At 42.3% G+C, this 22,497-nt stretch overlaps 2 protein-coding genes across 3 annotated transcripts in view; one reads left to right on the top strand and one right to left on the bottom strand.

The window, feature by feature from the left end:
• The window catches only part of rapgef3 (Rap guanine nucleotide exchange factor (GEF) 3), a 28,162-nt gene extending 10,782 nt beyond the window's left edge, over nucleotides 1-17,380 (top strand). For both annotated transcript variants that reach the window (XM_069659787.1, XM_069659785.1), the window contains 25 exons: nucleotides 4,775-4,881; nucleotides 4,969-5,090; nucleotides 6,956-7,133; nucleotides 7,258-7,342; nucleotides 8,658-8,718; nucleotides 9,090-9,166; nucleotides 9,275-9,421; nucleotides 9,598-9,704; nucleotides 11,007-11,095; nucleotides 11,192-11,277; nucleotides 11,362-11,517; nucleotides 11,650-11,732; nucleotides 11,821-11,851; nucleotides 11,969-12,044; nucleotides 12,258-12,395; nucleotides 13,759-13,856; nucleotides 14,022-14,147; nucleotides 14,470-14,651; nucleotides 15,464-15,554; nucleotides 15,668-15,718; nucleotides 15,886-15,973; nucleotides 16,082-16,146; nucleotides 16,245-16,299; nucleotides 16,405-16,476; nucleotides 16,645-17,380. In XM_069659787.1, coding sequence (XP_069515888.1) covers nucleotides 4,775-4,881; nucleotides 4,969-5,090; nucleotides 6,956-7,133; nucleotides 7,258-7,342; nucleotides 8,658-8,718; nucleotides 9,090-9,166; nucleotides 9,275-9,421; nucleotides 9,598-9,704; nucleotides 11,007-11,095; nucleotides 11,192-11,277; nucleotides 11,362-11,517; nucleotides 11,650-11,732; nucleotides 11,821-11,851; nucleotides 11,969-12,044; nucleotides 12,258-12,395; nucleotides 13,759-13,856; nucleotides 14,022-14,147; nucleotides 14,470-14,651; nucleotides 15,464-15,554; nucleotides 15,668-15,718; nucleotides 15,886-15,973; nucleotides 16,082-16,146; nucleotides 16,245-16,299; nucleotides 16,405-16,476; nucleotides 16,645-16,760 — 2,487 coding nt within the window. In that variant the 3' untranslated portion in view covers nucleotides 16,761-17,380. The remainder of the gene's footprint in view (nucleotides 1-4,774; nucleotides 4,882-4,968; nucleotides 5,091-6,955; nucleotides 7,134-7,257; nucleotides 7,343-8,657; nucleotides 8,719-9,089; nucleotides 9,167-9,274; nucleotides 9,422-9,597; nucleotides 9,705-11,006; nucleotides 11,096-11,191; nucleotides 11,278-11,361; nucleotides 11,518-11,649; nucleotides 11,733-11,820; nucleotides 11,852-11,968; nucleotides 12,045-12,257; nucleotides 12,396-13,758; nucleotides 13,857-14,021; nucleotides 14,148-14,469; nucleotides 14,652-15,463; nucleotides 15,555-15,667; nucleotides 15,719-15,885; nucleotides 15,974-16,081; nucleotides 16,147-16,244; nucleotides 16,300-16,404; nucleotides 16,477-16,644) is intronic.
• Nucleotides 17,381-19,176: 1,796 nt separating this feature from the next.
• itga5 (integrin, alpha 5 (fibronectin receptor, alpha polypeptide)) overlaps nucleotides 19,177-22,497 on the bottom strand; it is a 36,997-nt gene continuing 33,676 nt past the window's right edge. The window contains exons 28-30 of the mRNA XM_069659835.1: nucleotides 22,005-22,106; nucleotides 21,767-21,889; nucleotides 19,177-21,668 (exon numbers count right to left, since the gene is read on the bottom strand). Of these exons, the coding sequence (XP_069515936.1) occupies nucleotides 21,585-21,668; nucleotides 21,767-21,889; nucleotides 22,005-22,106 (309 nt within the window). The 3' untranslated portion in view covers nucleotides 19,177-21,584. The remainder of the gene's footprint in view (nucleotides 21,669-21,766; nucleotides 21,890-22,004; nucleotides 22,107-22,497) is intronic.

Raw genomic sequence — 22,497 nt, 5'->3', positions numbered from 1 at the left:
CATGTGATTTATTCACAACCTCCATAGCAATTTAGAATCAAGTTTGTAAGCAAACATTGGGCTTCTTAATCTCTCTATCTGTTTGAATGCTAACAGGCAGCCCGCAGTGTTTGACACTGGTTGACACCGGCCTTGATCCTTTACACAGTCACCAGCCTCGTGGTTTTCAGCTGCTCTGACCTCTGCTATCATCCAGAGTTGCAGTGTTTGCATCCTCTCAAACTGCTGAACTTGTTCTTTTGTTGTTATAATATCCTGCATTACTACTCAAGCGAGTCTTTAAAAAAAACACATTCCTAGCAGGGCAGCAGTCACAAGGAGTCTAAAGGGCACTCCACAGCTAATTGACCCTCTCCACCCTCCTGAGCCCCTCGCACTGCTTTATCTCTGCTTCTTCGACTGTGTGTCAAGGAGAGAATATTTAAACACTGATACCAGGGTTTGACATGGAAAGTCTGGGTTCTGTGGTGCCTGTACATTTTGTTTGGTGTGGGAGAGAGAAGATGGAGAGGAGTTGTGTCTGCAGGAGGCAGGTGTTGCTAACCTCTCTGAGCTTTATTTGGCTGCTTAGCAGGTGTTGGCTCCAGCTTCTTAAAGTCCATAATGAGCATCATACATTCTGATAGCGCTACAAGACAGATTGTTTTTAATAACCTGTGTTATGTCAAACATGCCGTATTCTTCTCTAGACTTTATCGCGAGCTTAATAACGACTGATCTGAAAAATACATTTTTCATTGTGTAACAGTTTGACACGTTAATGACCCAATCTAAGGCCTGGGAAAACATATTAGCCTTATCAGTCAGGGGTTGCAGGATGGGAATGTTGCCTTCAGGAGTGAGTTCTTGTATTTTTCTCACGCAGCATGTAAAAGTTAGGTATCTGCAGTCCGCTCACACGGTGTTCACCGGCAGCTGCTTCTCACACAACTCAGCCCACCAAGGTCAGCGAGGGAGCAAGACACAGAGAAGTGTCTCGCCTACAAAGGAGACATAGAGTGGATTACTGTACTCAGCATCATTCCACTCCACGATGAAAAAACCATACAAACCACCACATACACACTTTACAGCCACAGGAAACCCATACGCAAAAAGCACTGGAACTATGTGATATGTTCTTATGCACATAATAGTAAGCAGAGTATACAGTAGTATCTTGAATAGTATTGGATTTATAGGGCGTAGTTCTGCTTGGTTAATCAATTCTGCTATCCAATCATAGCAAAGCGGTACACAACAGCTACTCCGTTGTTCAGACGCAGCATAAGCATCTGCAGGCTAAGAACTAAGGGACTTTGATCTATTTTTGGGGGCTGTTGTTGAGCATGTGTAGAGGGAGTTTAGCGCTGTAACATGCTAACATGCTAACACAACACAGCCACCCATTAGCTTTACATTCATAGCCCTGAAAAGGAATACGGGACTCTTAGCTTATGTTGCATGTGTATGCTAACTGCTAATCATGATATGGACAGCAAAGGATTCAGGCTTGGCCTCTGCTTCAACATCATTTTTGGGGCAAGTTGTCGCTGGTGCTATTGCTGTGCAGATGAGCCAGGCAGATGTCAATCAAATGTCTTGAGACATGCCTCAGTCTTGAGAATCGGGCTAAAAAACTCTAAAATACCAGTTTTCTGATCTAGCTTTTCCATGGTTGTAAATGTTTATTTTACACAGATGTTTGTGCATGCTTTATTGAGACTCAGCTTTGATATTAAATGTGCATTTTTACTATTTTAAGCCAAATTCACACAGATGCGTTTAAGAGCATATGAATAAAGTATATGCGCTGCTAAAGAGCAAACCGTGAAGGCTGTGGAGCAGCTGTTCGCCCTGCAAAAAGTGGGTGCAGTAATTTATGATCGTGATCTTTACCTATCTGACAGGTAAAGATCATATAAGTTTGACAGTTTGAGCTCAAACCAATATAAAGTTGATTGTTAAACTTTACATCAGAACTCTTTCAGCACTTACATGCTCTCCCCTGTAAAAAGGCTCAACAGCACAATAGACTTCAGTCATAAAATGGGTTATGACGGCCTGAACAAACCTCACAAATCGGCCCATACATCAATGTCGGTAACTGCACTCTACTTGTGTGTGAATTGTACTTGGGATTGGGAAAGGTGTTTGCTCTGTAATTTGACTCAGTTGGAACAATTGCCGTCTTAGATAGCATGATGAGGTGGCCTACATGCAGACAATAAACAACACACAGTAAAGCACAGACAGGCGGCACCGACATGAGTACCAGAAACACAAGACGCTTCAGCTTTCTGCATGTTTACGTGCAGGTTCAGTAGCGAGGGCCTAAATTAAATGCGACATTGTTTTATAAGGACGGGGTTAGGTAATGGAAAATTGCCTCATCAAGAAAAAATGTTTTGGAGTTGACAGGCCTGAGAATGAGACTATTGGTCTCAGAGGAAAACGGGGCCCCTGGGAATACTGGTGACCTCTTGACAACATAACTCCAGTTGGGCACAGCGGACGCAGCGGGGCACATTTACTCCGACGATGTCAGGTCTGGGAACGGGCTGATGGAGATGTGATAGGTTAAAGTGTGTACTGTACAGAGTTACCCACAGTAGTCTGCGATAGAGGTTGTACATTCTCATTTGCAGCTCTCTGTGAACTTGGTTCTTACAAGTGTGTGTCATGGACTCCAGTGGAGGTGAAAGGGGAAAGGTGGTGTTTGCGCCATCAAGGCACAGGGTCAAACTGTCAGAGAAAGGTCAGAAGGTGTTCCTGAATGAGCTGTGGAAAACTCAACGAGGCAAAGGTTGTAGCTTCCTTTTGGTCCTGTACACACAAAAAAACCTGCGATAACTTTCAAAACTGTGACGATGATAGGTTGTGCGATAAATAAACTTTACTTACGATTCATTCTGCTGTTCTGCATGTTGAACACAGCACTTTCTAACCATAAGTCCTTGTCAACCAATTTTTTCAGCTCTTCTTTGCGTCCTCATCCTTTGTGCTACCTAATCATGCACCACCAAATTGACTAATAAGACATTGGCTGAATGTAGCTAGGGCTTCGTGTGATTGGCCAAATGGTGTCAACGCACGGGCCATGAATCCAGGGCTCCTGCTTAAAGCAATAATAATTAAATTTTCATGTAAATAAATGTCTGTTAAGTCACTATCTATCGCCGAATGAGGTAACACAATGGTGATTGAGCTGATGGCCCACTGATGAAAGCCTTTGCATTTGCAGTATTACAGACTGGGTGTCAGCACCCAGTTAGTGACGCATTTCCCATCATGCAGAGAGGGTAGGCGGAGCTAAGCGGCTGCTTTTCCGGTCTCTGCAAGTGTTGCGAGTAAACAGTAATCTACTATGGCTGAACAAACAAAGAAAAGATGGATGACTACAGATACAACTTCAACAAGAAGTGAAAATCCAAAGAAAAAGAAACAAACTCGACGCTCAGATGAAGCAAACAGTCTAAAAAGGAAAGCGACCGTCAGCCAGGAAAATCAAGAGTTACAACCGGAGCCAACCGTGGACGTCACACATGCAGCACTGTCTGGATATCTGGGAAGTGTGCCAGATTAGCGTTTATCACCATAAGTGCCGCCAAAGAGAACGAAACTGAGATCTTAGAGATTACAACTTTAACCAAATGTTTGCAAGCTGAGTGTGAATGCATGAGTAAATACTATGGTTCTTCCGTAGTTAAGGCAGAGGTTAAAGATGTGTTAATTGCACCCAGCGGTGTTGGAATTGGGGGTGAGAAGGGACCACAAAGATACTAGAATAGAAAGCCATAGATGCCGAGAGTGGTCCATTCAGAGAGAGATTAATGGTGATTTAAAGAGCAGCCCCGCTTCCTTTACATGAAACCTCCTCTTACAGAGAAAAGAGTTAAGTTAAGTTCTGTGTACATCTTAAGACCACCACCTTGGGCAAACAACATCGCCTCGAGGAAAACACAAAGAACAAACAGGCAACCTTCTGAGTCACTCGTGCAATCACAAGACTGCGAGCAGGAGATATGAGAGAGGGAGTCTAACAGGAAGGAGCAGAAAATAATCTTTTGTCAATCATAAAGAAGGTAAATATGGTTGTGGCGGTTTGATCTGTGTCCGAAAAACAAGCAGAGCATGCTGTAAAGGGGGAAAAAGGCCTGAAATAGTACAGCCGCATTACAGCCACAAACAAAGCACATCAGTGTTACATAAGCCAATTGTTTCAGCAGCAGTGGCTCACAGGTTCTGCACCCCTGTCTGCAGCCTTTTTGGGTTCTCGTGAGTTGTGTGAATGCGTGTCTGAGGGGGGAAGTGAGGGGGCGGCCGAAGGGGGGGAAACAAGAGAGGTTCAAAGGAAATACACTGAGGGTGGTCGGAAAGTGAGAGCGTGTTGATGCTGCGTGCCGACTGAAGAGTGAGTTGTAGAGGCTGAGAACTCGGCGAGGTGTGGGAGAGTTTAACGCAGCCGTTTTTACACATTCTCACCACCCTGCAACCCACACACCCCCACACACACACACACACACACACACACATTACAATCCAACAGCCACAGAAGTCTCCACTCACGCTGTTGACGTACACGGCATCCCACATGATCCCACACTGAGGGGGAATAAACATGTCTCCCTCTCGTTTTTTCCCTCACACTTCTTCCTTTGGCGAGCTTCTGTCAGCTGCCAACACACAACTTGGCTGCTTCAGCAAACACATTTCTGAAAATAGAGCACAACTTACATGAAAGAAGGTCGCTAGTAGTTTAAAAGCTAATTCTTCTTCTTCTGTGTTTGTGAAGTTTCTCTCAGATCGTGTCGTAAAGGCAGCGAGGTCAGTGTACAGCATCATGATCGAGAGGAACCCCGGTCTGATCCGAGACAGGAAGTACCACCTGAAAACATACAGGTACCCACACCGGTGCTGGTATTGTTTCTGTATTAGAATATGTCTGCAAAATACATGCAAAATTCACATGTTAAATTTCTCCCACAGACAGTGTTGTTCTGGGAAGGAGCTTGTCGACTGGCTGATGAAGCAAAACGAAGGCCTGCAATCAAGAAGCCATGCGGTGGGAATGTGGCAGGTCCTGGTGGATGAAGGAATCCTGGTTCATGGTAAAGACTAAAGAGATAAATATAGCAAAATAAGAACAGTCATAGAAGGTCAGTCAGACATCTCACGTGTGAAATGGTTCTTTTACAAGCAGAATTTGGGGAGTGATGAGATAACATCTTTAACCCCTTAGTCTTAGCCTGCAGGTGGATGCTGGGGTGGTGGTGGGCCTGAAAGTATGAGCGCAGCACTGATGCAGGGCAGCGGTGGCAATGACAGAGCAGAGGGAGACATGGGAAATTAATCAGCTTAAATAGAGCGCCACATTGGGTGGAAGTGTTTGTCAGGTGATTGGGGAGAATGACGCATGTCAAGATGAAATCAGTGCAGCTCGAAATTCAATTTTTTTTTCACTCTGTTAGTACAAACGTGCTACACACACATAGGCCCAAAATAAACAGAACTCTATGGACATGCATTAATGGAGAGATGTCAGAGTGAGGTGGCTGCACATGGACATGCGCCCCGAGTAGTAGGGGGATTGGGTGCCTTGCTCAAGGGCACCTCGACAGTGCACTGGAAAGGAACTCGCACTCCAGCTACCAGCCCCAATTCCATGTTTGGTCCATACCGGGACTTTAACCGGCCAAACCAAGTCCCTACAGACTGCGCTACCGTGTACCCTGCCTGAACTAGCTCGCAGGTGTCGCTCCATTTATTTGTATAGCACCTCTCAAAACTAGCCAGTCAAAGTTCTTTACAAAACATATGAAATAAATTACAGAATAAGAGGAAGGAAGACATGAGAAATAAAAGGAAACATTGAAAACAATGCTTGACTAAAAACAAAAGTCCTAAAATAGGAGTGTGATGCAAGCTGGTGTTGCCTTACCAGTAAACGCTCTGACTCCTTTAGTTTGTAATCTTGAGGTGGGAACAGTCAGAAAGTTCCTGCCAGACGCTGCACACTGGTCAGTAACAAGACGGCAGGTCAGATATAAATGCTAGTGCCAGGCAGGAAAGGGCTTAAAATGTTACATCTTAAAATCTTCAAACAACTAGGCCGCCAGTTTAAGGATGTTAAAATTGGATAATTCTCTTCTCTTTTCAATGTTTTTGTTAGGAGTCTTGCTTCTGCATTTTGCACATTTAGGAGTCTATTTAATGATTTCTGGTTCTAACAAACCATTACGGTAGACCAATCATGAGAGTCTTTTAACTTAGCAATGATCGCATCCCGGCAATATTTCTGATGTGGAAGCAGCACAACTGCATGACTTTTTTAAAGTGAGGTTACAGTCAAAGATCACACTGAGGTCCCTGAATTTTTTGTTGTACATTAAACGATGGAGACAAAAGTATGTCCACACCAGACAGTTTTAATTTCCAACCTTTGTCCAGCAGCCAAAATCAAGGTCACATTTACATAATAATTGTCTTTAGTTGGATGAGCTCACGCCTTGGCATGCAATGTACAAGTATGTGGAATAATTCCACCAGAGGTCCAGTCCTTTTCTGGTATTTTTTAATATATTCTCATAATAGTGTCTCAACAATTCCCATGAGTGCTTAAGTAGCCTGAAATCTGGTGTCTGATCCTGCCGGAGCAGATGTTTCACAATGTGTCCTCACTCAGTCAAGTGGTCTCTAAATCACTGCTTGTGCTGTTTAAACAAGGCAGGAAGAGTGCACTCCAATCAGGTTATAAAAGATTCATCATCACATGAAGGGGATCACTCAGAATAGATTTGCACTTATTTCCATGTGTCTGTGTTGTAAAGTTACTACATGACAACTAAATTCCCCTCGAGGTTACATTTTTAGTTTCATTTTTATGCAATCATCATAATGTCACTAAAGTCTCAAAACGTCCGCACTCTGTGGTTCTCATTAATTTGTTCTCTCTTCTGCTTTCTGCCTCATTAAGTGAAACACGAGTTGAACTTCCACGACAAGGACCCTCAGTTCTACCGCTTCCAGGACTCTGATTGTGGCCAGAATCACATCAAAGACGAGAAGGACTCAGAGGACGAGCTGCAGGAAAGCCTGTCGCTGCTCTCTCAGCTCGGTCCCGATGCTCTGCTCACCATGATTCTACGCAAAAAGTCAGTGCACTAAACCTCTATATAAACACCTGGTTATACCTTTACATGTTTATCATAACTGACAGTCCTATAAAGTTATAAGTGCATCAGTGGTAGATTACATCTGTTGTCTCCCTGTGCTCAGCCCCAGTCAGAGGAGCGCTGAGGACCTGGAGGTCATCTATGAGGAGCTGCTGCATGTCAAGGCTGCAGCTCATCTCTCCACTTCTGTGAGTCTGTCCTCCCTGCTTTCAACATGAGCGCCCTTATGATGTTTTTATATGATTGTAGCATTGCAAGTTAATGTAAAGGCAGAGGGTTTCTGTGTATAAAAGTGAGACAGTCAAGCAATTATGTTGCAGTTTAGAAGCTGAACTTGAATTTAATTTGATGCAAATTAAAGTTGTAATCTCGAAGATGGCGATAAACGGTAATTGCGGGAGCACACTTCACAGATATCCAAACAATGTCATATGTGTGACGTCCGCGGTTGGCTCCAGTGTGGCTCGTAGAAACTCAATGTTGCCTTGGCTCCTTTGTGCAGCGACGTGAGGAGAAACTTCCACTCTGACTCCGATGTAATAAGATTAAACAATATTTTTAATTCCACAAGTTACCTTTTACAGGAACATTCACAGCTATTTCGCTGAGTCAACTGAACTATGGTCAGAAAACCTTGCGGCTCTGTCCTGCATTGAGCCTCTACTGAAACAAAAGACATGTCTAGGCGTATTACCTGAAACGACCTACTTCTCTTAAAGAGACAGTAACATAATTATTTTTAAATATAGTGAAATAAACACGGATTACATCTCTTTATCTGTTTACCTAACTTATGCACTGTACTTATTTATCAAACTTAAACATCCATGAATTTAACTTGACCTCCAGAGGTTGTAACTCTTGATTTTCCTTGCTGACTGTTTGCTTCATCTGAGCGTCGAATTTGTTTCTTTTTCTTTGGATTTTCAATTATTTTTGAAGTTGTATCTGTAGTCATCCATCTTTTCTGAGTTCAGCCATAGTAGATTACTGTTTACTCGCAACACTTGCAGAGACTGGAAAAGCAGCCGCTTAGCTCCGCCTACCCTCTCTGGCAGACCAACCACTGCTGGCTGATGGAAAACGCGTCACTAACTTGGCGCCGCTTGTGATTTTTTGCCACAAATGTCACCACAGACACCCAGTCTGTAATATCATCAGTGGGCCATAAGCTCAATCACCATTGTTGTTACCTCATTCAGCGATAGATAGTGACTTAACAGACATTTATTTACATTAAAAAACTTCGAGATTATTACTTTAAATTTTCTTTTTCAAGTCTAGTTTTCTTCTTGCATTAACAGTATCAATCATAAATCTCATGGCACTGAATACTAACTACAGGAGAGACATTACGTCTCTACTTTTGTCACTACTTCATTTGTCTTAATAGTAACCGCTTACAACAAACAACAAACCAAAACAATGCATGCCATTTCCTGTGATTCTAAGGTTACTATTACGATGCAGCTCAGTCTTACTTCTTGCCTTGTTGTGCTGTAGGTGCGTAAGGAGCTGGCAGCAGTGCTCGTCTTTGAATCACACGCCAAGGCTGGAACAGTCTGTGAGTGTGACAGCTTTCATGACGTTTGAGCTCTGGTGTTAGAGAGCCTTGATACACACACACACACACACACACACACACACACACACACACACACACACACACACACACACAGTTTTACCACTCTGTAGTACGCAAATGTTGTGAAATGCCCCCTAAACATCCTCTTCTGCACAACATGCCTTCCTGTCATGACTGAATCATGATTGTCTTTGTTTGCTCTTCTCATCGCTCACTCTGCACATCTGGTTGTGAATATTAAAACCAGACATACATAATAAAACCTGTTATGTCCTGTAAACGTGATCTGATGGTTATTTACACAGGGACACGTGTAAATGCCGTATGTTGGTGTCGTTTTTCCGGTGTAGTGTTCAGTCAGGGGGACAAAGGCACATCTTGGTACATCATCTGGAAAGGCTCTGTCAATGTCATCACACATGGGAAGGTAAATCCATTAGCTAGTGGCAAAAGTAATAATACAATTGTCACTCATAAAATCCTTTTATTTCTTAATGTAATGTGATGTAAATGTTAAAGTATTATATGCATGCAGGGGCTGGTGACTACTCTACATGAGGGTGAGGACTTTGGGCAGCTCGCTTTACTGAACGATGCACCTCGCTCTGCAACCATCATCCTGAGAGAGGACAACTGCCATTTCCTGCGTGTTGACAAGCAGGACTTCATACGCATCCTCAAGGTGTGTTTGTGTAACTAATTATGAAATGTGCAGCGTTGCCGTGCATTTAAGGCCACGTGTGACTGTATCAACACTGCGGGTGTGTTTGCCTGTGCACAACACAAACTCCACAAATATGTACTGAAGTGGGGTCGTCATTCGTGTGTGTGTGTGTGTGTGTGTGTCTCGTCCTATAGGATGTCGAGGCGAACACGGTGCGACTCGAGGAGCACGGGAAAACCGTGCTGGTGTTGGAGAAGAGCACGGTGCGGGCTGAGCAGGGAGGAGCCGGAAACAACTGCAAGTGAGGACTTGCGTCACGCACTCACCTCTAAGACAACACTAATGTTACCTCACACGCAGGTTCACAATCATTAAGGTGCTTGTCCTGGGTGTGGCAGATAATGAATTACGTAACCCTACCGTTGTTAATGTCAACATTTTGACTGAGAGGTGTACAGATCTTCAGCTTGTAGCATGACTCGTTATCAGCCTTGTTGTTTTTAAGTAAACGTAAAAAAGGATTAACATGAGGGGAACCTCCCCATTAGCTCACACTCAACCTACTCTACCTTGTTGCATTCGCTACTTGCACCCTGCTCACACAAACACTGTCTACTCTAGTTCTATTCACTCTACCAAAGCACCAGGACCAGTATCTGAAGAGCCCAACCAATATTACATTTTTGCACTAGATGCCAACAGGCGAGGAGTTAGTTGCTGTCCTTGTAGAGGGGACAAAATACTAATATCTTCTTTGTCGCGTCCACATTGTCCCTACATTATGATTTAGAACAGACCTAAGTTGGAAGAACCACGTCAGCAAAATGGCATGTGATTGCACGGTTAATCAGCATGTTAGCATTGACGCTGTAAGCATGTTAGCATGCTGACGTTAGCATTTAGCTCTGTAGCTCAAAGTACAGCCTCACAGAGCGCCTAAGGTTGCTAAACTCAGCAAAGACCTCATCAACAGCAGCTCACCGTCTACTCTAGTTCTATTCACTCTACCGAAGAACCGGGACTGTTATCTGAAGAGCCCAAGCAATATTACATTTTTGCACCAGATGCCAATAGGCCAGGAGCACTAAAACTTAATTATTAAAGAGTTCAAACACAGATATAAGTTATGCAAGAAGACAAGGCTTTAAAAAAACATATCTGGAAATGACTACTCATGACACGCCTCTGCCAACACGCCATGTGTTTATCTGTCAAAGTAAAAGCAAACCGACAATGATTTATGTTTAATAAGATGGTACTCCTAATTTGTTCTCAGGGCACGCCACCTGTAGGTTTTCTCTAAAAATCAAAGCTAAGACATGTTAGCAAGTAGCTTGAAGCACCACTGAGCGTCAGTGTAGTCTCACAGATCTCTTAGCTTGGCTGTAGACTCTGGACAGAAGTAACGCTTCCAACATTAAAAGGAAAGTAAATTAGGAGTTGTTGAAATAGTACATGAGCATACAGCACACTTATAATTAAAGTATGATTATGCTACATTATCACGCCCTAGTTGACACTCACGAATGCCTGCATGCAGAGCAGTGAATAGAAATATGAATGTGAGGAAATATAATCTTGTGTCTCTCTCGCTATGTTGCAGGTACACAGTCATGTCAGGAACACCAGAGAAAATCCTGGAACACCTTTTGGACACAGTGAAGTTGGACTCAAATGGGAATGACGCAATAGGTGAGTGTCTGCAGGCATCTTTGTGCGTGTTGTTTTAAATGACACAAGATGATCAAACTAAGTTAGTTACCTGTGTTGTTGTCTGTCTCCCTGCAGATCCCTGTGTGAGCCACTTCCTGCTCACTCACAAAGTCTTCATGCCCTCCAGCCAGCTGTGTCCCGCACTGCAGAACCAATATCCTGTAAAGGCCGATAATAACACACAATGATGCTGATGATGATTCTTGATTCGTGAATGATCTTATGTTATGCCCCTTAACCGTCAGTGCACTTACCAGGCGGAGCTCTCTGAGGGGTCAGATCAGGAGAAATCTTCCTACATCGTCAACACCAAGCAGAAGGTGGTGAAGCTGATCGGCCAGTTGGTGGCGCTGTACGGCCTCCTGCTGAAAGAAGACCCTATCACTCTTGACTTTCTGGAGGTGAGATTGCAAGCTCAGTTTAGTGACATCCAAGCTAATGTCTCTTTGTGCTTTTTATTTGTGAGTAACATTTAAGAGTATAGAATTTATAATAAGAAGTCAATAATAATGTTTCTGCTATTTCTGCTGCAGAGGTTGAAGAGGGAGGTCGGGGCTGATTTGCGTCTGTCCAATATGCTGAAAGAACAATTCAGAGAGAGGAGGAGAACAAAAATGTAAAGTGTTTTTAAACATATAACATCATTCTTCAAAATGTCATCGTCCAGCGTACAATCTAACTTTCATTTTTTAATATCTCTGCAGATTGGAGAATGGATATCAGTCCCTGACCAGGGTAAACACAATATACATATCAGATATATTTAAATGAGAAAACCGTTTGAATGCCACGCTGCTGTCATTTGTCAGTTTAATGTCACTGCATGCTGAGTCACTCTGATGCTATCGACAGATCCAGAAATTTGATTGGTTTTCAAACTGTGAGGAGCCGGCGGGGAGGTTACAACCAATCAGAGCGCAGGACAAAGGTGAGGAAACAAATCAATCAATCAGTGACATTGTTTATATTTACATTAATAACTTCACTACGATATGTTGCAACACAGATGAGCTACCTCGTCTTAGCCCATGTGTCTGTGGGTGTAGTTTATGAGTAATACATACTGCCGCACATCATTTTGCATGTCATCGCTCACATCAGAGTATCTTGCCATTTTGGCATCTGTGTCCTGTCTGTGCAGTGCTGTATGAGATCTACAGATCAGACAGCAAACCTCTCACCCTGATGCTGCCAGTGAACTCGTCTGTACAGGAAGTGATGTCAATGATCGTCAAACCTGGCGGGGATCATGTCCTGGTCAAGATGAACTCAACAGGAGGTGGGACTTTTTTTTTATGTCCATAGTAAGGAAGCCCTGAAAGGCAAGAAAAGATCTGGTGATCAATTTTTAAGGAAGATCGAAATTGATTTCTCTGCTGTGTTTATGACTTAAGAAGAGAAAAAAGGGTTTTCCAGCAAAATCACATAAAGTTTCTTCTTTTTTTTTTTTACATTAGAAAAAATGGGTAAAAAAAATAAACTTTTAGAAGGACACGTTCAGTCCTTTTAGTCCGATAAGAAACACACGCACACCTACGGGCTATTTAGAGGCACCAATTAACCTAACAAGCATGTCTTTGGACTGTGGGAGGAAGTTAGAATACCAGCAAAGAACATGCAAATTAGACAGAAATACCCCCTATGTCTGAACCTAGACCGAACCAGGAACCTTCTTACTGTGAAGTGACAGCACTAACCACTGCACCACCGTGTAGCCCCCGAATGCTTTCAGCCCTATAAGAAATATGGGGTAGTGGCGTCCTTCAGGCCCGTGTGGCCAAAGTGAGGAACAAACGGTTTGGGAAATGTGACTTAAAAAAAACATTGTTTAACTGCTTCAAATATTTTTTACCTGTTTTCAACACAACAATGAAAAAAAAAGAGTTTTTTCTCACCTGCTTAACCTCCTGAGACCCTGCATCCTCATACGGGGGCATTACATTTTGGCTTCACAGCACCATAATATTTAATTCTGCGAAACTTAGACCCGTTGGTCTCATTCATGGACACCCTGTGATCACAAAAGCAAATTACACTGATCGGTGTACATTCAAGATGGCCGTGATCCCGACCAAAATGTGTTACAGTCGGTCTCTACTCAACCAGGTACAAAACCTGTTCAGATTTCATGATTGAAACTTGTTTATTTAATGCGTATTAACAGTTGTAGCTTGATATGGCAGACAAATTTGACTAATTTGATCAATAGCAACAAGCTACAACACCGTTACGACAAAGTACTCACATGAGGACTTGGGACTTTTTCAATCTAACACAAAGACAATTCTTAGGTTTTATACTTATTAGGTCCTATAAATCCCCAAAAGGCAGGAGAAATTAAAAATGCATACCAAACAAAAGCTCGGGTCTCAGGAGGCTACAGGGTTTTTTTTGCAAAGTCTTGAGTCATGAACGCAGGAGAGAAACTTGATTTTCTCTAACTTGCCTCTGAGGTTTTCCAAAGCTTAAGTATTTTTCAGTTAAATAATCAGTTCCTGTAACACTGCTTTTGAAAATGCATTTCCTTCTGCATATTAATCTTGGTTTTTAATCTAGCATGACTCTAGCGTGTTCGTTGATTTTCCACAGTTTTTTTGTAAGTGCATTTTACTGACTGTTTTTGAAATATTCAATGCACACAGAGCGAGCTCAGTTAAAACTGGATGCTACTGCAGTCTACACAGCTCTGGGACTCAACGAGAAACTCTTCATCTGCACGAGCAGCCAAGTGGAACACCTGGTGAGGAACAGATGCCCTCCATACTAATCCTATGAGAAAATGTCATCATATATTTTCAAAGTGCTACACAGTTGAGTTAGATCTGCTCTTCAAAGCATTTTACCTGCACTTAGAGCCATCAAAGGGACACCTCACAACCATTTTCTACCCCTCTCTGTCTCCAAGATGCCGCTGAAGGAGCAGCAGGGCCCAGAGCGAGGAACCATCGACATCCTCGAACAGATGTGCTCTAAAGACATCGCTAATGAACTCACTAATCATGACTGGGAACTTTTTACTGCCGTGCATGAGGTAACGAATTTTACATCTTAGCACAGCATGAAAACTGATTCATGCGGAACAAAAAGGGAAATTATTTACACTTATTTAAGGCTAAGCTACAGTAGTGTACTCTGCCAATAAAGCCAAAGCTGAAACAAACATTCAGATATTTCCTCCTTTCAAAAGACTAGATGTCTCTCTGATGAAATGTATCGAATCATTCTATCTGACAGCCATCAGATAAACCCTTCCTGCATGCTTCACATGCCTCTCAAGTCATGTCTTTGTTTTCCAGATATCCTCTCACAGTGTGTGTACTTAATCCAAGTGTTGTGACTCATTGTCTCTGCAGGTGGAGCTGATTTACTACGTGTTCGGCAGACATAAATTCCCAGGTGCCATCACAGCTAACCTGGAGCGGTTTGTGCGCCGCTTCAATGAGGTTCAGTACTGGGTGGTGACCGAGCTGTGCCTCTGTGAAGACCTGGTGAAACGAGCCGTTCTGCTCAAGAAGTTCATAAAGATGGCAGCAGTGTAAGAGATTTTTAAATGAAACCATGGTAATGATTTGATGGCAATGTAGGGCCGACAGTCCAGCACTTTGGTCCAAACTGAAATAATTCAATAACTATTAGATTCAAGATCCCCCAAGGACACTGACGTTGTTGTTGCTATTTCCCTAGCGCCACAATGAGGTTGATATTTCTGATTTTTAAAGTAACAGTTTTCTAAAAGAGATCATTTGTCACTTTGGTGATCTTCCGACATTACTTGAGCTTTAAGTAGCTAATTTTTCCAACACTACCCCATAGCCAAATACATGCTAAACTAACTTGTGACATTCATATCAGTCTTATTTTGTTTCATGCTAACTAGCAAATGTTAGCATGCTAGCAAGCCTATCCTGTATTCATGTGTTGTCCAAATTATCAGAGAAATTATCCTCTGACTGGAAAAAAAAATGTGACAAGGCTTCCTCAAGTTGAAACAAGTTGGAAAGTCTGAGAATAGTTTATGACTTGCCAAGTAAACAGACAAACTGCTTTCTATGTAGAGGAGCCTAGCTTAGTTAGCCTATTTCTGAGCAACACAAATACAAAGATCTTCCTTGTAGCGTCCATATTGTCTCTGCATTTTGATTTAAACACACCTAACCTGAAAAACCATGTCTTAGCTCAGCAAAATGGCATGTGATCACAGGGTTAATCAGCATGTGAGCATTAATACTGTTACAATATTAGCATGCTGACGTTAGCATTTAGCTCTGCAGCTCAAAGTACAGCCTCACAGAGCAGCTAACATTGCTAAACACTGCTAAACTTAACCACATGTCCTCTCTGTCACAGATTAAAGGAGCAGAAGAATCTGAACTCCTTCTTCGCTGTGATGTTCGCTCTGAGCAACAGTGCAGTGCAGAGGCTCTACAAGACCTGGGAGGTGAGAGGACCCTGAATTCAACGGTCGTGATGATGTTAAATGTGTCGACATTTACTGAACGATCTTTCTGGTACTGACTCATGCAACAATTCCCTTGTTTGTATCCGTTTTAGAGAATACCCAGCAAGACAAAAAGGATCTACTGTGCGTATGAGAGGCTGATGGTGAGTTACACTGTGTGCTTTTATTTCAGTACATTTCATAAGTGCTTTAAAACTCTCTGTGTACTGTTTTCTTTATAGTTTTTTGCATGCAAAGGCAGCTAAAACTACTTTATTTAATAATGAAAATATGTCATAATGTTGCTCTGTTTATTCTTTGCTCCTGTTAGGATCCATCACGGAACCACAGGGCCTACAGACTGGCTGTGGCCAAGCTCAGTCCTCCGTACATCCCCTTCATGCCTCTGCTGCTCAAAGGTAACACACACCTGCAGGATGGCACACACGGCTCAAGATCGGAATGTCACGTAAATTATAGTAATTCACCGATAACCGACATGTTTCCTGCTTCCTGTCTATTCCCAGACATGACATTCATCAATGAGGGAAATCCAAGCTATGTAGACAAATTGGTCAATTTTGAGAAAATGGTAAGACAGAAGGATGTTATTCTAAAATTGCTGAGATAAATGTTTCTTCTCAGGAACATATTGATGTAAAATGCTTCCTTTTCCTCCCTTTCCTTCAGCGCATGATTGCCAAGACAGTGAATATTGTACGAGGATGCAGAAGCCAGCCTTATGGTAGGTGATCGGGTTGAGCTTGTCACACTAGCAGACACTGACAACGGCACGGTGACCTTGGTTTTGGCAACACATTTAAGGTGAATTTCTGTTTCCCTTCTGCAGTTGCATCTTCTCCACAGAGATGCCTGGCAGATCGGATGTTTCTGGAAGTGCCTGCTACGCGCATATCTACATGTAAGCTACCTCTACCATGTCATTGATAGTTTAATCCAGCTGTACATAACGTTAGCTAACGAGCTTTTTTCACCTTAGGCAATTACAAAGTTCTCATTTTGGCAAAATGAAATATTAAAAGGAAGGTTTAGCAATACTTGTAAAAAATGATTTCTTCTTCTCCACCAGACTCGGACATCACCCTCCCTCTGCGGAGCCCCAGCAGCATCCGACACTACATCACGAACCTGAAGGTGATCGACAACCAGCGCAAGCTAACGCAGCTATCAAGAACATTAGAATGAAAGGACGTTAACCTGCACATGTACACAGACTGTGATGCTGTTGCACAAACCTGAACCACAGAACAAGACTCCCACACTCTCCAATAAAGGATGGACCTCTGGAGGTGTCGGGTATATTCACTCTAACTTAAGGAGCTGGGACACTGATGGATGAACTTTCTGCAGAGCTCAGCTTTAAGAGTGAACATGTGCAGCGTGCACAGTAATGACCTCTTCTGCTGCACCAGAGGATATCATTTGTTTCCATGGGACTTGAAGGAGACTTTTTTTTTATCCAGAAAGCCTTACAGCATACATTTTGGTGTGTGGCAGCGATGAAATTGATCCTCTCAAGAAGGCAGTTTTACATGTACAGTTGAACAAAGTGTAAAAGATTCATTTATGTGACATATTTATACAGCCATCTGTGGAAGAAGGACTCTGGTGGTTCCGTTAAAAGGGCCATAGGAACACATATTACATATATTTGCCATAGCTAATCACATTAGGTCATTTTTTGCGCACTAGTATTTTCACATTAAAACTAATATATTGTATCTTTTCATGGCAAAGAAGCCACTAACTGACATGCATACAATTTCATACAATGTTGTTTTCTAAATAAATTATTTTCTCAGTTATGTGTTTTTGTGTCAAAGTTGGCCAAACATTTTCAACCTCGTTCGACATCAAAAACATAGGTTTGAACTATTCGAATAGCTTTTTGCGCAATATGTCCACAAGAGGGCACACCAACACAGCGCGAGACGCTTGGTTGCAAAGATTATTTAAACATAAACATGCCTTTTTAAAGATCAACAGAACTTCCTGGAACTTACAAAATAAACAAACAAAATAACAAGGATACTGTATAACGGATATTCAGAGCTCCGAGCAAGCTATGCTGTAACAGGTATATTAATTGAAAATCAACATACCTATTCGCTACCTGTCTGTTATGCTAGCGGTGAGAATCTCTCTTTCTCCGGCCGGGCTGCGATTTGAATTCTTAGCTTGTTTCAGCTGAACTAAAGTATAAACTAAACGTGACTAACGTATTAAAGCTGCAGTAGGTAAGATGGAGAAGACAGCGGACTTCGCTTCAAAATTTGAAAGATTACAACCTCCAGGTCCCTCCCCCTCTCTCCGTGGCGCTCAGCCCTGCCTCCAAAGCCCTTCCTGCAGAGGAGGCTATCATGCGCGCGCAGGCTAGTAACCACAGCAACTGAAGGAGCCAGAGATATACAATATGTAAAAAGTGAAATGACAACCTTCGCAGCTGTTGTATTACACCACCAACACTATCGAAACAAATGTACATCAATCGAGCGGCAAAACCACCAGCACTTAGTTTGCTAACAGAGACTTTGGGAAAAAACAGCGCCAAATGAGCAGTATCTCACTGCTGTATGAAACGGCAACACTGCCTGCGCACTTCACAGAGATATTTTCAGCCACACCGCCATGAAACAACTGAACAGTAGCCACATTGAGAACAAGGTAATTTTAGCCCGACTGTAACGCCAATGTAACACAACGTCTCAGCAACCGCAGACATCTTAGCAATGTGAAACAAATACTGCAGAAATTAAGCTGGGGTAATTACCTGTCCAGCAGAACTGTCTAACTCAGAATGCTTTTTAATCCTTTCAGGTCCCGTAGCTCTCTCCACCTTGGAAATATTTACTCTCATTTAATTTCTCTCTCAGTCCAACTCTTTCTTTTTAGCTTGCTTCTCTTCTTCGGTTCAATTGTCTTTGTAGTATAAGCCATAGTTTGGCAATAGAGGGATGGGCAGTTTTTTTCATTTCCAGTGGTTGTTTTTCGGCAGTTGTGGACTGGACACAAACCGGCTGCGCACAGTGAAGAAACTGAGCTTGACCGTGTGAGCATGCGCAGCGTGTGATTGACAGCAGCCTGAGAGACTGCTCGGCTCTGATTGGTTGTGTGTTTCGGAGCGTTGGATTCTTACAAATGCTATTAGTCGGAGGAGCCTCTCTCATCTCTCTCATGTACTACTCTATTTGTACAGTCTGTGGTACTACTGCATGTTTAAAGTGACAGTTTGAGCAAATATGACAAGAAGTTAGTTTTAATAATGTTACCTACTACAGCTTTAAGTGACGTTGTGTTCATTCAAAATGCGTGCTCGCGAGGACAAACGAGAACATGCAAGAGCTCGTGAGACAGACGCGGTAGTGTTAATTTTTTCACATCGAATATTAACATTAATAATCCAATATCTGTTTTTTGTTACAATTCGGTTATATATTCGAACTTAGAATATTCGTTGACAGCCTTAGTGTTTTAAATAAAAGCACAACAGTTTGTAAAAAGGGAAATATTTTATTTAAAGTACAAACCATAACAGGTAAAAAAAAAAAAAAGAAAAAAAAAAGTCCTCCAAAGACCCCCCCCCCCCCCCCCCCCCCTCCAACAAAAATGTTCTCCCCAATATGGGGTGAGAAAAATTCACAACAGATCAGTTTTCCTTTGAATTCAAAAATACTCTCCTTGTCATAAATATGTACAACTTCTTTTTGGAAGTCCTGGAGAGTGAAAATGGGCTAAAACATGTAAAAACAAAAGGAAAATGAAAACCAGTGCCTCCTCCTGCTGGAACATGGAGGACGTAGTAAAATGATCCCCTGTCATAAATAATGGGCTGACATGTTCAGTGAGGAATTTTCACACATACAATGTTAAAGGTTTTAAATCAACTGGGGATTTTTGTGGACCGTTTAACAAATAGTAAATCACTTTCTAATGGGAGGGGAAAGAGTGTGATGAGGCAAACAAATGTAGAACATATGGTTAGTATCATGTTGGTGTTTGGACAGGTGCAGCAGCAGAGCGCATAAATTATCCAACTATTTCAACATACCAGAGTTCAACTCTGACATGTTCTGCCGTTTGTGTTTCTGTGGTATAAAAAGAAGCTCAGTACAATCTGAAAAGTGGTCCAGCAATGAAGTGGTGAGTACATCTGAAGTGAGAAAAAAATCTCTCTTAGTGAGAAAGCGAGTGAAAGTGAAAACCAGAACCTCACGAGGGATTTAGTTTGTGCTCATCACATACTTTGACACTAAATGTTCTGGTTTATCACAAAATAAAACATAAAACAAAAGAAAGCACTGTGATAAAAAAAAGAGTGGATATAAATATTGCACTTTCAAACAACAATTAGTTCCCAGTGCCTAGCTGTTATCCCTTTGTAGAGGTACAAGACATCCTCGAGGACGGCAACATTTAGACGGTCTTTGTTTTATTTCCACTGAGGTTTGATGCATTCATACCTGAATCCTGAATACCAGCTACTTTTTAATGATATCATTACTTATGCAGAATGGCTTCATCTCAATGATCTGAATCTACAGAGGTGAAGGGGAGAAACAGGACTAAGCAGTGGGAAAGCTAACAACCAATTCATACACAAAACAAACATTCATAAATATACCATTCACACAAATGCATGTAGTCACACATATGTACATGCAAGCACACGCAACCCTAACAGTATTTACATTTAAGGCACATAAAATCTATGTACATAACAACACAAATCATGTTAATGTTCAGTCCCTGTAGCCTTTTGGTAGTGGGATGATTTCTTTTGCTAAAATGGGCAGCGTACAGTGTCTCACAGCGACACGCTGTGAGCTGAAAATGGATCCTTGGTGTTAAAAAAAACTTTCTTTCAAGGCTCCAATTTTGCTGAAAGTCCCGTCTTTGATTCAAGACGCCACAGCCAGCAACTCTCCGAGTATCTTTTGCTTGTATTTGGTTTCACTGTCGCATCGCAACACAAACCTCGCAGGAGTAAAGACAGCAACATATTCTGTAAAAACACCACTTTTTTTGGCAGAAGAACGACACTGTTTCAAGGCCTAAAGTGAGGTCCAACAGGTCTGCGGTGGTTCCAGTCCCATCCCAGTCGACTACACTCTGAACATGAACAAAACAGGACAGAAATGTTCGAACAAAGTGATCAGTAGGAGTCAAAGTAAGAACTCAAAGGAAGGTCAGTCAGTCAGTCGTAGGTGTCTTTGGAATTAAATCAGTAGATTTCCTTTGAGTGCAAAAACAACCCAGCGCTGTCCACCAACCTGAGGCAGAGAGAGATCCATGCGGTTACTACGCCCGCTTGTCTCGCTCTGGGATGCTGAAGCTGGGTTAGCCTATCCCAGCATGCATCAGGCAAGAATCATGGGAATACCTCGGACGGGTCAGGGATTAAATCATGTCAAACTTTATGGACAAAATGTAAGCTAATAATAGATTTGGCTGCAAAAGCTGGGCGGGTAGTCTTGCCTCTGCTATGGCTAGGCTAACGCTTACACCTGAAACCTGTTTACCGATCATCTGTCAATAAAACCGTGTGTTCAGGAGACACCGTACGGACACTTTAAGGCCTCAGCAGGTAGCGTAATTCACAGCTCCTTGCTGCAACAAGCTACATATGAACACATTAGATCATTAGCACCAAAATAAGGCAGTTGAAGGGGAAACACAGAACTCTCCATCAGAAACCCAACAGGCGTCTCACTGCATCTGCAGGCTCTTTTACAGTCACTGTCTTGTCGTTCAGTCTCATTTCAGCCTCGAGGCATTGAGAAAAAGTTTTTGGTAACAATCCCAACCTGCCAACAAACATAAATTAAAGAACAACAAAAAAAAACATTCATTTGGTTTGGAGATCTTTGGATTTGTGTCTTCTTCTAGTGCAGCACAGTGGAGTTCCAGTGGTCTCTCTTTCGCTCAACTGCTTCCTGATCCGCTCTACAAGTTCCATCGTGTTTCTCCATTGCAATCATATGGCCAGGTATTGTGATTCTTTTAGCTCATCTAAGCCTCAGAGGCAGCCTGTGGTTTGAGTTGGGCTTTCTCCATCGCCGTGCCGTACGGTAGAGATCGCTTGAAGAAGCCAAACTGCAAGAAAACAGAAATTAGTACATAATTAGTTTGACGGCAATTTAAATCATCTTAATAGTATAAAGGTTTAAAGAGTTTCATATAAAAGCACTGACCTTGTATAGAACGTAGATGAGTAGAGCCAGAAGCAGTAAACCAGCCAAAATGGCCAAGATGATGATCCACAGCGGAACCGAGTTCTCGATTTCCGGCTTGTTCCAAACAACTGGGGTCACCACCTGAAACAAAAGTACAGTTTCACAGTTAAATTCATCAAAGAATAAAGGACAATACCTTTGTATTAAGTAGGGCCTCTTGAAGTATGATTATTGAATGAAATTAGATCTTAAAAACCTTTTTTTGTCCACTGGGAAAATGTCTGGGTAGGATGGCGTACGGCATCTTCTCCACACTGTATTTGGCCAGGCACTCCATCACGTACTGCTTATAAGATCTCTGGAAGAGGCAACGACACAAGTTTAAAATGCATGCAGTACAACAGTTATACACTAGGTGGCGACAAAGACCACGTCCCTCCTTTAATGAAAATTGCTTCAGATTTTTTATCCAATTGAATTTCACACATGTTACAGCATGCAGGGGCAGTTTAACAGTGTGTGTGTGTGGCTTAGACATGGCACAAGGACAGAATAAAAACTGTGAACTGAAGTCTGTAATCTGTTCATGATTCTCAGTCAGCAACTGCTGTCACATTTGTTGAGGCAAATATGTGCGACTGCTCGTGCTGGCAGCCTGAAGAACTGATCCAGAACCAGTGTTGATGCCTCGTCAACACAAACAAATATGTGAGACTGCAGCTTCGTGTCTGTGCCTGATCCACATTTAA

The sequence above is a fragment of the Semicossyphus pulcher genome, unplaced genomic scaffold, assembly GCF_022749685.1.
Source record: "Semicossyphus pulcher isolate SPU_LCO1_2020_fin unplaced genomic scaffold, fSemPul1.0.p SCAF_13, whole genome shotgun sequence".
Lineage (NCBI taxonomy): Eukaryota > Metazoa > Chordata > Actinopteri > Labriformes > Labridae > Semicossyphus > Semicossyphus pulcher.
This window is presented reverse-complemented; position numbering and strand designations above follow the sequence as displayed.